This window comes from Acomys minous (genome assembly GCF_964271855.1).
Source record: "Acomys minous genome assembly, chromosome: 12".
In the NCBI taxonomy this organism is placed as follows: Eukaryota; Metazoa; Chordata; class Mammalia; order Rodentia; family Muridae; genus Acomys; species Acomys minous.
Genome location: NC_140493.1, coordinates 105,386,020 through 105,403,857, shown reverse-complemented (window position 1 = coordinate 105,403,857; position 17,838 = coordinate 105,386,020). Strand labels below are relative to the sequence as shown.

The following is a 17,838-nucleotide window of genomic DNA, read 5'->3' as shown; positions in this document are numbered from 1 at the left end:
GCGTGCAGGCTGAACTCTTACTCACATGCATGCATTGATTCTTTTTATGGGGTGGGGTTCAGACGTGTCTTTATAACACAGAGTGTGAGCGTGTTCCTATCCTGTCTCCTATCACCCCTCCTGTCCCCTACCATCCCTCCTGTCCCCTCCCGTCCCTCCTGTCCCCTACCACCCCTCCTGTCCCCTTCCGTCCCTCCTGTCCCCTACTGTCCCTCCTGTTCCCTAACATACCACCTGTCCCCTACCGTCCCTCCTGTCCCCTACCACACCTCCTGTCCCCTCCTGTCCCTCACCACACTTCCTGTCTCCTCCCATCCCTCCTGTCCCCTACCATCCCTCCTGTCCCCTCCCGTCCCTCCTGTCCCCTACCATCCCTCCTGTCCCCATCAGTTTCAGTGCATCACGGAAGGGAAGCTTCACATGGAACAGCATATTTCATGGTTGTTGGGAGCATGTGGCAAGAGGATGTTCACATCATAGTGTACCAGAAGACAGAGAGCAAAACAGGAAGTAGGCTGGGTTGACATATCTCCAGGGTCCTCCTTGTTACTTACCTTCTTTGGGTCTGCGGATTGTAGCACAGTTATCCTGTACTTTATGGCTACTATGCACTCAAAAGTGAGTATATTTACCATGTGTGTCTTTCTGGGTCTGCGTTACCTCACTCAGGATGACCTTTTCCAGTTCTACCCATTTGCCCACAAAGTTCATAATGTCCTTGTTTTTAAGCAGAACTGGTTGAAGAGAGGGAACAGGGTGGAAGAGGGAGTATAGAGAGAAATGAGGGTGCAGCTCAGACCTGGGGAGAACAGGTGCAGGAGGACAGAGGCCTTACAGAGAGGAGAGGCGCCATGGGTGGGGGCATCTCTGTGCCAAGCTGGAGACCTACAACAGTGTAGGCTCCTGGTAGAATATGGGGGTGACTCTAGCTGAGAATCTTAGTAGCAGGGATCATAGAGACTGAAGAGGTCACTCTCTTCACTAGACAGGACCCCCATCCACAAAAACTTCAACCCCAAAATTTCCCTGCCTACAAGATGTGCAGGGATAAAAATAGAGCAGAAATTGAGAGACCTAAACCTGGTCCACCCAGCAGCAGATGGAAATAGATGCTGAGATTCACAATCAAACATTGGGCAGAGCTTAGGGAGTCTTGTGGAAGAGTGAGGGTTGTGGGGGGGGGGGGAGATAGTAGGACCTGGAGGGGACAGTGCTCCACAAGAAGACCAACAAATCCAACTGACCAGGACCTAAGGGGGCTTATGGAGACTGAAACACCATCCAAGGACCATGCATGGACTGGACCTAGGCCCCCTATGCAGATGATGTAGCTGATGGGCAGCTCAGTTTTCATGTAATCCCCTAGTAAGGGGAGTGGAGGCTCTCTCTGACATGGACTCTGTTGTCTGCTTCTGATCACTTCCCCACAATGGGGCTGCCTCACCAGGCCACAAGGAAAGAAGATGCGCTCAGTCCTGATGGGATTTGATATGCTGGGGTTGGTGGTGGGGGCTCCCCTTCTTTGAAGAGTAGGTGAGGGGAATAGGAGGAAGAGGGAGAGAGGGAGTAGGACCAGGAAGAGACAAGGGAGGGAACTACAATAGGGATATAAACTGAATTTAAAAAAAAAACAAACCCATATCCCCAAGGACCCACCTTCCAGTGACGTGCTTCTGCTTCTTGGACTGTATCTCTCAAGTTTCTAGAACCTTCCAAAATAGCACTACCAGGTCAAGGCCAAGTGTTCAAAACACGTGTCTGGGAGTAGGCATTTCATATTCCAAGCACAGCACTGTGTTTTCCCAAGTGGTGGGATGAAATGCGAGTCTGTGTGGAATGGACAAATCATCTTTTCTTCTTGACCTTTGAGGGGTCTGCCCCTGAGTCTTACTACTAGTGACAGCTGAAAGAGGCACAAAACCTTTCCCAAGGGAGATGAGCAATGCTGGGAGGAGCTCGTTCCTAGATCTCTGAGTTTTCTCTCAATGGAGCCAGGCAGCTCACCCGGCTCCCCTCCTTCCAGCGTGGGCAGGGCTGCGTCTTAGCCACCAGATCTGGGACAGATTGGCCCAGCGTGAGTGAGTGGTAGTGTTGGGGTGGGGAAGCCTGGCCAGCTGGTACAATTGTCCATCAACAAGCCCACGGTGAGAAGTGCTGATGGATTGGTGGCTGGATGCCATGGGAGGCTGGCGAGGGCAACTTGTTCACACCCTCTTGGTGGGCAGCTGGTGAAAAGGTTTGGTGAGCGTGCTCTCTCCTCTGTCATCACCCTCATTTTTTTCCCTTTTGTCTTCATGGATTTAATAGTTTTGGTGAGCTTAATGATTCTTCATCTAGTCAGTCTCGGTCTGCCCTGAAAGCGCTGGGGTAATAAATATGCTTGCCCGTCTGTTAATCACAGTAATGGATTTGTGGGAGAGGAGCATTGAAGTCAAACAAAGAAACTAAGTATTGGGAGTGAGGGGTGATGTCATCAGTCCAGGGTTTGCCACGCAAGCATGTAGGCCTGAGTTTGGATTTACAGGGCACATGTAAAAGGTAGGCAGGGCAGCGTGCACAGGGAATCCCAGTGTTGGGGATGTGGAGACAGAAGGGTCTCGGGTGCATACTGGCCAGACGAACTGGTGCAAGTGATGACCAGTGAGAGACCTTGGCTTACACAATGTGGAGAACAAACGAGGAAGTCACCTAGTGTTGACCTCTGGCCTCCACATGCACCTGCACGCATGTGCACACACATGAACATGTAAACACTGAGTATTTTTTTTTTACATTGGAGTGGTGTGATATCCCTTAGGGACTGGCTAAGGCCATAGCTTGTGGGAGCTCCAGTGCACGTGGGTGCCACACATGGGATTTCCCAGCAGCCACATGGTGGCCCACAGCCATCTGTAACTGTAATTCCAGGGAATCTAATGTCCTTTCTGGCCTCCACAACAACCTACACCCATATGGTATGCATAGACTCATGCAGGAACACACACACACACACACACACACACACACACACACACACACACAAGATAAATATATAATTATTAAAAAAGAAGCCAAACATTAGAATTTCACTCATTTAAAATTCTAGAAATGGCAAACAGGTTGACAGAAGAATAATCAGTCACTGCCTGTGGAGATGAGGAGACGAGGAGTGACAATAAGGAGGTCACGTGATTCTGGGGGGGGGGTTGGCAAACGGATGTGCTACTGTGAGTACAAGGGTCTTGAGTTTAAATCTACTCCAAAACAGTGGTTATCAACCCGTGGGGCTCCACCCCTTTGGGGGGTGTCGACCAACCTTTTCACAGGGGCTGTATGTCAGATATCCTGCAAATCAGATAGTTACATTACTATCCATAGCAGTAGCAAAATTACAGTTATGAAGAAGCAATGAAATATTTTTATGGTTGGGGGTCACCACAGCATGAGGGTCTGTATTAGTGGGTCCTGGCATTAGGAAACTTAAGAACCACTACTCTAAATAAAGTCACAGTGCGTTTTTTTTAAAAATTTATTTCTTTATTAATTCATTCATATTACATCTCAATTGTTATCCCATCCCTTCTATCCTCCCATTCCTCCCTCCCTCCCACTTTCACCCTATTCCCCTCCCCTATGACTGTTATTGAGGGGGACCTCCTCCCCCTGTATATGATCATGGGATATAAAGTCTCTTCTTGGTAGCCTGTTATCCTTCCCCTGAGTGCCACCGGGCCTCCCCACCAAGAGGACGTGGTCAAATTGTGTTTTCAAATATGTACAGTTTCTATCAAGTCTATCTCAGCAACTCATTTAAAAAAGTGATTCCACCCAGACCAGAAACAAACAAGAAACTCTACTGGATTTTCCCTTCTTCTTGAGAAACTTTATTTAGCAGTACACACATCCATTCAAGCCCAGCCCTCCAGCCTTTGGTAAGAGCAGTCCCACTTGAATGGAAGCCAAGGCCCACAGCGTTGACTCCTGGGCTGGGGAGATGGCTCAGTGGGTGGGGCGCTTGCCACACAAGCTTGAAGACGAGTTCAAATCCACAGGAACACATGAAGCTTGACGTGGTAGCAGACGTAGGTAACACTAGTGCTTTTATGACAAGTGGGAGATGGGGACAAGAGAACCCCTAGAAGTGTGTGGTCACCTCACCTGTCACAGTCAGCAGTGAACAGCCAAGAGACCCTGTCTATCACAGTCAGCAGTGAACAGCCAAGAGACTCTGTCTGTCACAGTCAGCAGTGAACAGCCAGGAGACCCTGTCACAATCAGCAGTGAACAGCCAAGGGACCCTGTCTGTCATAGTCAGCAGTGAACAGCCAAGAGACCCTGTCATAGTCAGCATTGAACAGCCAAGGGACCCTGTCACAGTCAGCAGTGAACAGCCAAGGGACCTTGTCACAGTCAGCAGTGAACAGCCAAGAGACCCTGTCACAGTCAGCAGTGAACAGCCAAGGGACCCTGTCACAGTCAGCAGTGAACAGCCAAGAGACCCTGTCTCATACAAAGAAGGTGAGGCTGACACTTGGCTGTCTTCTGACCTCTACAGCGGGCTGTGTCATTTGTGTACCCATATATACATGGGGACACACACACACACACACACACACACACACACACACACACACACACACACACACACAGGAAGCAGCAAAGATTGTTTCTTTGTGAGTCACTGAAGTCATTATTCTACACTGGAATTTTCCCCACTGCCAGCATTTTCTTTCCTCTGCAGCAGTAGACTCAAACTGAGCAGCTCTGAGGCCACATGAATGAAGAAAAGCCTTTAGATTTTTCTGAGGGTGACCACGGTCTTGAGGAGAGGCTTGAGGGCACAGACCCTGAGTATGTATATCCGGTCATCCCCCAGACCTATGGTGGCAGAAGCACAGTGTCAGTGTAGGCACCTTCTCTAAGGAGCTGTGCTGTGTTTTGACACCTGCTGTCATCATCTTTGATGGCTGGGGATTTCCTGCCGGGGCAGGGGATGAAGAGCCCAGAAGCGTGTCACTGAGCATGTTGCAGTGACCTCTCCATGCGTAACTGACTGGTGGGAGAGAGTGACCTCAGCTCCAGGGACTGGCGGTGACATAGCTCAGGCAAAGGGCTTGGGAGGTTAGGGAACGGAGCCCAGATCTCCCTACACATCTGCCTCTCAAAGGGAGGCTCCAGTGTGGTGGTGTGTTTTGACAACTGTACACAGCCGTGTACATGTCAGCCGTGTACATGTCCCCAAATGAGACCAAGAAAACCCATGTCACTCTACCAGGAGCTCTTCTTCCCTGAGACACTTTTGACTCCCCTCCATGCAAACCTTGAAGACTTCTGGAAGTGTGTGTTTTCTTGTGCTTGAGTGACATCGGGTTGCGCGCACGCGCGCGCGCGCACACACACACACACACACACACACACACACACACAGTGAGTGCTGTCTGTCTTCTGTCAACCACTATAGCTGTTCTGAGGTTCGTCCGCTGTGGCTGCCACACTCATAGTTTGCTCCTTTTTATTATTTGTTTCCATTTAAAGACTTCAATTATGTAGATGCATGCTTTGCCTGCATGTAAGTCTGTTCACCGTACGCTGGCAGAGGCCAGAGGAAGCTGTGGGGTCTCCTGGAACTTGCTTGTGAGCTGCCTGCCACGTGAGTGTTGGGGAATTGAATCTGCTTCTTCTGGAAGAATAGCCAGTGCTGTTAATCTCTGAACCATCTCTGTAGCCCCTATTACTTTTTATGTATTTTTAAAAATCTAAATGTCGTATCTTGGGATAGGTCTTTTCCATTCAGTTTAAGGTGCCCAAAGTAGTTCTTTAGTACTCGTATTATAAATCTCTGATATGCAGGGTACATGATATGCAACCCATGTGAAAGGGTCATTTGGCCCCAGAGGGGTCCCGACCCACAGGTGGAGAACCACTGCAACATTAATTAGAGTCCACATTTATTTCCTTTGTCACCCATTTAAGAAGGACCACTCTTGGGCCCAGGGGTCCCGCTCAAACTAAGGCACCAGCCAAGGACAATACAGGAGGTAAACCTTAAACCCCTACCCAGATCTACCCAATGGACAGAACATTCTCCACAGTAGAGTGGAGAGTGGGATATTACTTTCTCACATACTCTGGTGCCTCCCCTTTGACCATGTCCCCTGGAGAGGGAGACCTGGTGGCACTCAGAGGAAGGACAGCAGGTTACCAAGAAGAGACTTGATACCCTATGAGCATATACAGGGGGAGGAAGTCCCCCCTCAGGAACAGTCATAGGGGAGGGGAATAAGGGGAAAATGGGAGGGAGGGAAAAATGGGAGGATACAAGGGATGGGATAACCATTGAGATGTAACAAGAATAAATTAATAAAGGGGGAAAAAAAAAAGAAGGACCACTCAGCAGCAGGTGCAGGGCCAGGCGGTGTTATTTTAACCGGTTTCCTGCCACCTTCCGTAGACACCCTTTTAAAGGTGCAGAGAATGGAAACCCTGGCCCAGGGGAAGGAGGTGCGGCCATTCCTGTCCTCCTTTCTCTTTAAGATGGCGATTTGGTTCTGTCATTCCCATGTCTGAACTGCGATGACTGTGATAAAGGGACGCCTTAGCGCCACCCACTGTGCCAGAGTATGGTGCTGAGTCCCTTAGGGAGCGCTTCATAAGCTCACTTCTCTTCCCAGGGTGGAAATTGTTTCAGGTAGGTCACCGCACAGAGCTGGGAAGGCTCACCTGTGTTGGGCTAGGGGCTTGTCTGGTTGTGATTAGTCTGTGCTTACTAGCAATAGGAATGTGAGTCCTGGAAACATGATATTTTGAGAGCAAGGATCATATCATGAGCTCTTCTAGATTATAAGAATGACAGAAGGGAAATGAGGAATTTACACAGACACATACACACACACACACACACACACACACACACAGACACACACACACATGCCCATGCCTGGCTTTTTATGTAGGTCCTGGGGTCTGAACTTGGGTACTCATGTTTGGATAACAAGTATCCTTACCCACCAAGACATTTCTCTAGGCCCAATTTTATATGTGTGTGTGTGTGTGTGTGTGTGTGTGTGTGTGTGTGTGTGTGTGTATGTATATGAATATATACATGCATATGTATATATGTACACACACATATATGTATGTATATGTGTATATATGTGTGCACATATATGCACATATACATACACACATATATAAATACAAGCCCCTCAGACATTTTTATATTTGTTTCATTTGCTTGAATAAAGTGAGTGACAGTTCAGTTTTGATTTTTTCACTCCAATGGTCAGCCACCTGTCCCAATACAACCTAATGAATAATCTCCTCCTTTAACTTCTTTGAAATGTCACAGTTGTTATTGATAAAAATCCATCTATCTGCTGAAACAGGCAGCAACAATAGCAAAGAACTAGCAGAATATAAAAAGTACAAGAGATGGTTGTGTGCAGCTCCTGGGTGGGCACTGGGTTTGGAGTTCGACCCCAGGTTCCAATCCTGGCTTGGTCATTTTCAGCACAGTGTCACTGGGCGGGTAACTGAGCTACTGAGCTTCAGACAGGAGGCCACGGGATTCAAGGAGGTGGAGTCCCTTGTCTCATGGGCTGCCACCTACTGAAGCCCCAGGCCTGTGCTCCGCTGACCTCTCAGAATCAACCCTGGGCGCTCTTCCTTTGGTTGCCTGGTCTATGCACCTGGCTGGAGGGACCTCAGCCCTGGCTCTGCGCTTGCAGCTTGCTGTCAATTTCTGATAAACTGGTCACCATGGGGGTAGTCTACACTTCCAGGCTGCTTTCTAAAATGCTGCAGTGAGTTTCTGTGCGTCCTTGTTCAGTTTCTCCTAATGTGACATCTCCTATGAGTCAAGTCAATGGAAGCCTTGAGGCGTGGCTGCATTTAATTATGTTTCTGTTGCTATGGTAGAGTCCCCTGACAGAGAAACTTAGAGGAGAAAGGACCTGTTCTGGCCTATAGTTCCTCTAGTTCATCGTGGGGGGGAAGGCCTGGCGGTGAGGAAATAGAGTGGTCACCTTTCATCTGTACACAGGAAGTAGGGAGGGAGGGAGGGAGGGAGAGAGAAAGAGAGAGAGAGCTTAGGGAGGGACCAAGGGAGGGATGGAAGAAAGGGGCCTGAGAATGACCCAAACATGAGAACAGGAAGTGAGGACCAGCTTCTAAAACCCCAAAACCCCCCTCACCCCACCCCACGATGTACTTCCTCCAACAATGCTCCATCTTTAATTTTTTTTCTCCTTATTTCTATGTTATGTGTTTGAGGGGTTTGCCTGCACGGGTATCTAGGCACCATGTATATATGGGGTACTGGATATCCTGAGCCTGGAGTAACAGACCGTGGGAGCCACCGTGCGGGGCTGGGACTGGACTCTTAGTTCTTTGGAAGAAGAGCCAGTTAGTGGTCCCAGGGATCCAGGCATGCAGCTCCAAGCCCCCGGGTTTTAAAGGTCCCATAACCTTTGTGCACAGCACCACCAACTGAGGACCAAGTACCCTAGGGCAACGTCTCTCATTCAGAGCACAACACACTAGAATTCTACAGTCACCAGACTTCAGGCTGTGGGTGTCACCTGCTCCCTCTCTCGAGTGCTATAGGATCCTATCCAGAGTATATGCCACGTGGAGCCTCCTCTTGTGGCGTGGGTCGCCCAGGAGGAAGGTGCGGAGTCCAGTGTGCACATGCTTAGTTTTGCTGTCTCTGCTTGGACTGTGCTTCCCGGCAGGGCTTACCCTGTGAACGTCTTAGTGCCTAATTGCCTGTCTGCTTCTCAGGCACTTGGGGGCTAATAGAGAGATACGAACCTATGAGGACCCCGTTCCTCTCAGTCGGCTTAGTCTGTTGTTTATTACTCGTGTGGTTCTGGAATAAGCACAAGTGTGGCTAGCTCCTCGACACCCTCATTTTATTTCCCTCAGGTGTCTCCCCAGCCACATTGCTCTATCACGTGATGGTCCTTGTTTTAGTTTCTCAAGGACCTCCATGTTGGTTTCCATGACAGCTGTGTTAGTGTTCAACCCCGCCAACAGCATGCCAGCTTTTGCTTTGTCCTGCCAACACCTGGTATCTTCCATTTTGATGATGCTAATTTCATGCCCCCCCCCCCATTCACCTCCCATTATCCCAGGATCCTTTGCCTGATCAGGGCAGGTGGCAACTTACACCTGCCAACATCTGATATCTTCCATTCTGATGATGCTAATTTCATGTCCCCCACTTCCCATTGTCCCAGAATCTTTTGCCTGATGAGGGCAGGTACCAAGTTACACCTGGTCTTTTCTCCGAAGTTTCCAGAATTTCACAAAAGACTCTTTGGCTTGGCAGGGTTAAAAGATGGTACTAGCTTACTTGGGGTGTTGGGACAGTCAGTCATGTATGACATCAGTTTGCCCCATCATCCTCTGGGGCCTTTGGGAAAAGCCCCTTCATCTACATCAGTCAAGTCTTGCTCATACTGCCTGTTAAGTGATGCCCTTGGACCGAGAAGTCTGCTACAGTCTTTCTCAACGCCCAGGGAGTCTGTGCTTCTATCCCTAGGCTGCCCAGCGTGTTATCCACGGAGCTCTGCGAAGTCTCTGCTGATTTCCCACCCCTGAAAAACTCCCTGACTTCAGTTGCTTATCATTTGTCAGAGGAACGAAGGCATCTGAGTGAGAGCCTGTGTTGTACTTAATTTGGAAGGTGAAAAAAAAAATCACTGTGAGATGCAGGCAACAGACTCGAAAGTGAGGGTCGAATCCCATCTGGATCATAAGTCCTGGTTTCTCCACCTCTGCTGCTCCCCTTCATTAGCAGGGACGACAGAGGACCCGTTTAGGCAACAGATACCAAACAAGTCCCTGTCCAAGACTGCTTTGCTGGGTGGTGGAGCATACAGAGGTGCTCCAAGGACAAGCCAGAGCCTATTGCCTACACGGTCCTGGGAGTTTGGGTGCAGAGAACTAATCCGGTGTGATGGGTAAGGACCCTGGCCAGAGGGGAGCCGTGCCAGGTCAGGGGAAGGAGGGGATGCCCAGTGAGCAGGTCTGTGGGAAGTAGGAGGATCTGTGCCTCCTGCCAGCTCCTGGGTTGGCATGGTGGCTCCATTGCTACATTCTTCCAGTAGCCCTGGCTGGTAGCGTCACTGCTAGTTGGCCAGACTGGGCAACAGAGGACTCCTCACTAGTGAGTGCCAGAGCCCAGCGTCTGAGTCCAAATTTTGCACTTTGTTGTCACGAGCATGAACTGGCAGCCAAGGGCCAGAGACAGATGCTGAGAAAGGTCTCGACATTGCCACAGACAGAGACGTAGAGGTGCCACAAGGGGCTGGGACGTTCAGCACACCTCTGGGGGCAGTAGTGCAAGATAGGGTCCTCACAGTTGACTAGGTCAGCCCTAACTTTCCATATAAGTTATGGTAAGATTTTTCCCAACATAACTTTGACAGTTCAGGGGTCAGTGAATTGAGAACGTGAGCATTCATACTGGGCAACTGTCCCATCTTCTACTCCTAGATAGCGGCCCCCAATGTACTAACTGTCTCTGCAGATTTCTACATTTGTGTAAATAAAGTCAAGTGTCTGGTTCGGTGTCATCTGTCCCCTCCAGCTGTACTCTTCTTCACGCCCTTGTAAGGCCCTCAGCACAACGCTGGCTCCCACCCGACATCCACGGTTATCTCCTCCATCTCAGTGTCATTAATGTGGTCCCACCTGTGGAATTCCTTCTGCCACAGAGGATGGGAAAGTCACGGGTTTGACCATTAGCACATGGCTATCTTGCCTACCACCACACATGCCCTTGTCATAGCTTTTCTTAAGGCCCCACTCACGTTAGGCAGGAACCCAGTGCCATGTGCAGATTGCCCTTTTGCCACAGCTCAGTTTCTGTGTAAGTCAGGAAGCTGACAAGGAAAGTTAAAAATGAAGGCACCCCATCAGGGATCGAGGTTTGACTAGAAGGGTGAAGAACAGTGGTTTCCCTGGAGTGGTCCACCTGTGTTATCTGGGATGTTCTTCCAAGCATCCCAGAGTCCAGCATGGCTCTTACAAGAGCATGTCTGTCTCTCTGCTCCACGTTAAAATCTATCTATGAGAACTTGGCTTGTTTCTCATATATAGGGACATATGATAGTTGTGGTGGCCTGTGGTGATGATTTTGGAATTTTTGTCCCCTTGAGTCCCAGCTGTGGGGATATGGGGGCTGCTTTGCAGCAGCTGACTATGATTTGCCTTGTGCTTGGTGAGGGGCATGGGTTTGCTGTGGCAGATAGTTTGTACAGTTGTGTGATGTCTTGGATTCTGGGAGTTTTTCAGAGGGTATATAAATGCTGGGCCCTTGAACTGTGGTGGATTGTTAGTCAGTTGTTGGTTGCTGTTGGTCACCGTTTGTTAAGTCGTCACGTGAAAAGAAGAAATAACAAATCCTGCTGTTGAAGATCAGACTTGCCTCAAGGAACTCGATGCCCCTAATCAGCAGGAGGTAGTCTAATGATAAGGATGTCCCTTTATAATATATATATATTTCTGGTCCACCAATGGCTGAAGAGGCTAACAAGTCTAGGTGGCTGGATGTCTCAGCCGTCCCAGTCTGGTGCCGAAAGCCTAGGGGGGTTCCTGGAGAGCTTCTGGTATTCAGTCTACATTGGGAACCTGGGGAAGTTGGTTCTAATATTGGTGAAGAAGTGTTTCAGCAACAGAGTAGATGAACTTGCCAGCAGAGTGAAGGCAAGCAGGCAAAAAAGTGAAGATTTCCTCCATCTCTTCTTATCTGAATTGTTCTTGGGAGGTGCTACCCACATTTAGGGGAGGTCTGCCCTTATCAGATAATGTAATCAAGGAGATCTCTCACAGTAATGCCAAGGGACTTGTCTTTTAGTTGATTCCAGACCTAGTCCAGACCTAGTTGATAACCAAGATTAACTACCACAGGCATAGAATAGGCTTGGTACCCAGAGATGCAGAGGGATGCAGTTGAAGATGGTTGAGTACGTGTTGAAATGGGAAGGAACACAGAGGCTGGGGAAGTAGGAAGTAGCTTGGATGATGCTCGTCGAGTTGCTTCTTTTCCTCATAGTGAATAGAGAGGGTTTGGAGGGCCTGATGAGTGGCTTTCTCTGGGTCTTAGGGTTTTGAAATTGTTGGTGTGTGTGGGGTGCTATGTGAGAAGGGGTTACAGATTGGGTCAAGTTCACAGAGGAGAATGAAGATGGTCCATGTCCATCCCTGTGCAGGTGGTGAGCTTACAAAGGCTGTGAAGTCTAAAGCAAATGAGGTGAATTCTGCATGGGGAGTCCCTGGATCCTTTTTGTGTTTTTTGTTTTTTTTTAAATGACAGCCCGGACGCATGCCATTGCACTGGTCGATCTCTGTGCCCATCTGGTTGAGTGACAGACTTTCATCCTCTCTGGAGCTGCAGAGGCAGAGTTCCGTGGGTGACGTTAAGACCTTGCCTGGGAGAGTCAGTTCCAGGGCAAGTGGCTCTGTGTGAGCAGTGGCTGGCAGAAGGCAACCCACAGCTTCCTGCACGGGTTGCTCTTTCTTCTTGCCGTCCTAATGCCTGGTTGTCACTCTGCGTGTTATTTTGGAAATGGGTGATGCGGCATAATTAAGTAAATTTTAGAAATCCCATTCAACATTTTATATGTCGCCTGTGACTGTTACGACAGGTGGTGGGTGGACTCTAGCCGTGAAGATGTCACGGCATGTGTAAGATTTAAAAAGCCATAGGTGATTAGTTAATTTAGGCAGGTCAGGAGAACAGTTTGTCAAGTTGATCCTGTTGACCTCTGAGACCAGCTGCGATTTTTCTCTTTTAGTCATTGGATTGATTTTAGTTCTGCTTGGTCTGTGCCCTGGACCTGCCACTTATTGCCTGGGCTAAAAGGAACAAATTGCCTTAGTATTTCAGATTCAATTTCTTTTCCTTTTTAATGGGTGTGTGTTTGTGCTCAAGTGTTTCTAGTCCAAAAGCAACTTGGTGCAGAGGATGAGGTGGGGGGGGCAGTTATTTTTATCTTATAACTAAGTCCTAGGTCATAGTATATCACAGAAGGAATTCAGGGCAGAACTCAAGGCAGGACCCTGGGCAGGAAATCAAGCAGAGACAATGGAGGAACACCGCTTGTTCCTGCCCAGGGGTGTCACTGCCCACAATGGGCTGGGCCCTCACACATCAATCAAGAAAGTGCCGCACAGATACGTGGCTGTGGTCCATTCTCACGGAGGCAGTTTCTTAGTTGAGGCTCTGTCTTCCAGGTTGTGTGTTAAACTAACAACCAAGATTAGTCATCAGAGTCAGAGTGCATCTACATCTGTGCACACTCTTGTGGAGCTGGTCAACTCTGGTGTTGTTACACAGGGGCCATCCACTTTTTATTTGGGGTCTCCCATGGAACCTTGAGCTGGCCAACTTGTCTATGCTGGCTGCGTGTCTGTCTCCACCTCGCCAGAGCTGGGATTACAAGCATGGGCTGCCACCTTCAGCCTTTTACACACGGATTCTGGAGGAATGTATTTAGCTCCTCGTGCTTGCATAGGAAGCACTATTGACTGAGCCCACATCCCCAACCTGAGAGTTAATGTCTTTTCCACAAGTAACAACAGAGAACACCTGCCTCCAGGGGTTGTGGTGACAAGACAAGGCATCAAATATAAGCCTTGGTGCCTAGAAATGGCTTTTGATCAATAGTTAACCGCTCCCTTTTTCTTCAAGAGGACATTGAAGAGAGCAATCTGACTCTGACACACTGACATCTTAGGTGATTTCAAGCGCTGTCACATAGCACGAGGGGGAAGGGCCACCATTTTTGACGTGCCAGAGAGTGGGAGAAGAGTAAGGAGGCAAACGTTTAGGGAGACACATGTCAGTCCAACATGAGAGAGGTCTCTGTAAGAATCACTGTGCTCTAATGCAGTGGGGCCCTGTAATGCTGAGCAGTTTGTCTCGGGAGCTTTAAATTAGAACTGCATTTCCTTAGGACTCACATCTGGGGCCAGATGTCTCTTGGTTGTCAGGGGCTGTGATGTGTATTGGAGAGTGCTTATCACTAGATGTAGTCTCCTGCCCCACCCGCAGTGTGACAGTGACTTTTGGCATTGTCACCTGTCCTGTGGAGTGCAAAAATCACCTTTGGATAAGAACTCCTGTGTCAGCTGGGTTCAGTGGCATATACTTGGAATCCCAGCATTTGAGGAGGCAGGGGTAGGGGGAATCTTTGTGAGTATGAGGCCCGCCTGGCTTACAAAGCAAGTCCAGATAGTCAGGACTGCACAGAGAAACCCCGTCTCACAATAAAACAAAACAAAACAAAACAAAACAAAACAAAACAAGACAAAACACCCAAAAAAACAAAAACAAAAAACCCTCCTGTGTCAGAGGCTACATAGCAATCAACTAGACTCCACCCTTTCAGATCAACTCTGTCCTACACCAAACTGGTTTTCTTTATTTTTATGTCTTTTTATTAGCATGTATTAATTATATTATATAGAATAATAGGTCAGTGGATCTCATGATGACATTCTCATACATGTATGTAATGCATTTTGATCATATTAAGTCGTCTTACTGTCCCGTCACCTTTCCCATTCCTGCTGACCCCTTTCTTCTTCTTAACTGGCGCCCTCTATTTTCTTGCCTTAGCTGTTGTTGACCCAGTGTGTTTCACGATTACAGGTGCATGAGTGATGGGGTATTTCCAAAAGCATGGGCCGCTTAATCAGTGGCTTCGTCTTTGTCAAATGTCAAGGTAACACTGTCCTGCCCACAGTGTTACCCTGCTTACACTGCTGTCTGGCCCATGCTGCTGTCCTGTCCTGCTCACACTGCTGTCCTAAGCCAGCCTACAAGCCAGGGACTATGGGAGGGACTTTTTCTGGTTTCAAGGGTGGTCTTTTGGTTGAATAGTATCCATTGCCTGAGATTAAAGGCCTAACGATGTGAAATGGTATGACTTATTTTTAGGACATAGAGAACAACAGGGCTCCCTGTCAGAAAGCCTTGTGGGTTCACTACCCCAACCCCCAAGGCCTTATGGGTTGACTCCCCCAACCCCTAAGGCCTTATGGGTTGGTTTTCCACCCCTTGGAAGGTCCTATAGGTTGACTTCCCTCTCAGAAACTCTTATGGACTGGCCCCTTACCGCAAAGTCTTATGGGTTGGTTAATGACTGTTGCTCCCTGTGGTTTCTGTAGGTCATGTTGGCGGCTTCCTATTGGTCTCTGTTAGCACCAGCAGTGGAGATGGCCACATCCTCAGGGGGCTTTGGTGCCTTCGCCTTCTTCCCAGTGGCTGTTGGCTTCACCCTGGGAGCTGCTTTTGTTTACCTGGCTGACCTCCTGATGCCTCACCTGGTGAGTATCATTTTCTATGGGCTGTGGAGTCAGGAGCCATTCCTTGCTGGATCCATTCCTACCTCAGGTAGTTGGTGAATTCTAAGCAGACAAGGCATTAGAGGAAGTGAACGGTGATTCCTTCCATAAAGAACTCACTTGCCTGTTAACATGACTCACTGTTCACGTCTTGCTAAATTCAGATTTTGAATGTCAGATACGTAAGTTGTAGCCCATGTAGAGTGTTACAGGTTCATAATACATGAGCAACAGGAACTGGGGGCGGGGGGAGGGGAGGGGCTTATGATCGTGGTTCTGGGAGAGCTTGAGAGCTCATCCGAGTCGTCAGCGAGATGACAGCACACCTAAGGGTAGTGAAAGACCTTTACCAGTTCCTCATATCTAAACCAGTTAACAGGAAGTGTCAGGAGGAGGAGAGTCTGGGAGGTTGGTTCACTCCTGACATTTATGGGCCAGGTGCCTCTTAGCTCCAGGTTCCCTCCCTACCATCTGGGGACTGTAAGATAAGAACAGCAATAAAAGCTACTGAGCTTCTGTGTGGAGACCAGGCTTTGGGCTCGGTTTGCGCGCCTCACTTTCTGGTGTGAACTTCTTGGCCAAGCAGAGAGCCAAGGCCAGGCTGTGAGATGACGACCTTTAGCTTTTGGCTAAATTCTTGTAACCACAGTGCATGCTATTGGCAGAGGGGAGAAAGATTCATGTCAGCCACAGCGTAGGACTGTGTCATGTCCCTTTCCCACATACACACCCCGTAGGTCTTAGAGGTAGGCGGAAGCACCTCCTCCAAGTTGGTGTCTGGATTCGCTGGTGACCCAGAAAGGAGAGAGGTATAGGAAGGAAGTGAGATTGTTTCTTCATGGACCAGAGTACGTGTGCCCCAGGACATAGTGAAGCCTCTCCTGTGTGCGTACTCCCCTCCACCCTCTCTGCTTTTCCTGTGTTCTTCCCTCCCTCTCCCTCCTTCTCTCCCTCCCTTCCTCCCCTCTTTCTTCTCTCTCTCCTTTTCTCTTTTCCTGTCTACTTTTACCTTTCCTTTCTAACTTCCCCTCTCTCCCTCCCTTCCTCCCCCACCCACTTGCTTGCTCTCTTCTTTTTTTTCTTTTTCTTTGTCCTTTCTTTCTTTCTTTCTTTCTTTTTCTTTTTTGAGACAGAGTTTCTTTATGTAACCCAGGCTAGCCTTGAACTCACAACCTTCCCCTATCACCTCCCAAATGCTGGGATTTCAGGCCTGTGCAGCCATGCCTGACCCCTTCCCCCGTCTCACCTTAAACTACCAGCTAGAGAAAGGAAACAACGATCTCCCAAGACCTAGATTGCTGGGTCCTGGGGCTGTTGCAAGGCTTATCACTTGCAGGGCAGACAGTCCAGCACATTCCCTGGGCCTGTCAGCTGAATGCGACGGATGCGCGGACGGCTGTGATAGTATCCTAAGGAAACACCATCTGTCAGCTGTTTTCTTTCCACTGGCAGCCTGAGTGACAATGTCTGTTTCTGCCCGCTGGATGTTTGGTTTCCTTGCTGTCAGATGTAACTGTGCTGATGGCTTTTAGAGGCTGTCATGGGGAGAGGTGGACTCTGCTCTTAAACCCATCCAGATATATGTAAACTTCTGACTCATCTGGCCAGGAAGGTCATGAATGCAGCCGCCTGACTCCTAAGTGGCAGGTTGTAGTGGCTCAGTGACTCTGTGCAGCCCTCACTCGCCTCCTGTTCTGCTTGCTCACCATGGCCACCCTGCCTTCTAAGCCCTTCTCTCATTAAGGGCCCTTCCTGTCATGATTAGTCCTGCTGACTGAGACCTGGGAAGGGATGGGAATGGCGGAGGCATCAGGCTTGGTGCCAGGTGTATTTGACCAGCTGCCTGAGCAGAAGAAAGTTCTCTGGGCAATGTAAATAGTCACTGGCCGGTCTGTACTATGCTGTGTGATTTTTGTTGTTGTGTTGTTGTTGTTAACCTCGGTTCATACTTGTTTTAATATATGCTTTAGATAGGGAGACACTCCCAGGGCTGAGCTTTGGATACATAATGTAGAAAATCAGAAATAGAGGTGGGGCAGGGCTGGAGAGATAGCTCAGAGGTTAAGAGGACTGATTGCTCTTCCAGAGGTCCTGAGTTCAATTCCCATCAACCACATGGTGGCTAATGACCATCTATAATGTGATCTGTTGCAGACAGAGTACTGTATACATAATAAATAAATCTAAAAAAAAAAAAAGGAAATAAAAGTCAGAAAAGGCTGTGAAATGGAGGCCAAATGTTGTGGTGTGGGGTTGGGGAAGGTCTGAGAAAGAGGCAGCCTAACCATCAGCGCCTAGACCTCACTGGTTGGCAGAAGATTCTGTAAACATCTGCTCTGGGATGCTGGAGAAGAAATGAATTGCTGCTGTTAATTCGAGAAGGGAAACCACGGCTCCGAGGGTCTCATACATAGCCAGGCAGTGTTTCTTATTGCCCCAGCTCCCGAATACAAATGGTCACTGAGCTTTGACCACCAGAGGGGTGTGTGCCTGTCTCTCCTT

At 48.8% G+C, this 17,838-nt stretch overlaps 1 protein-coding gene across 4 annotated transcripts in view; it reads left to right on the top strand.

The window, feature by feature from the left end:
* Positions 1-17,838, top strand: part of SLC39A11 (solute carrier family 39 member 11) — a 393,631-nt gene that overhangs the window by 94,941 nt on the left and 280,852 nt on the right. For all 4 annotated transcript variants that reach the window (XM_084749393.1, XM_084749394.1, XM_084749395.1 and 1 more), the window contains exon 4: positions 15,160-15,318. In XM_084749393.1, the coding sequence (XP_084605519.1) occupies positions 15,160-15,318 (159 nt within the window). The remainder of the gene's footprint in view (positions 1-15,159; positions 15,319-17,838) is intronic.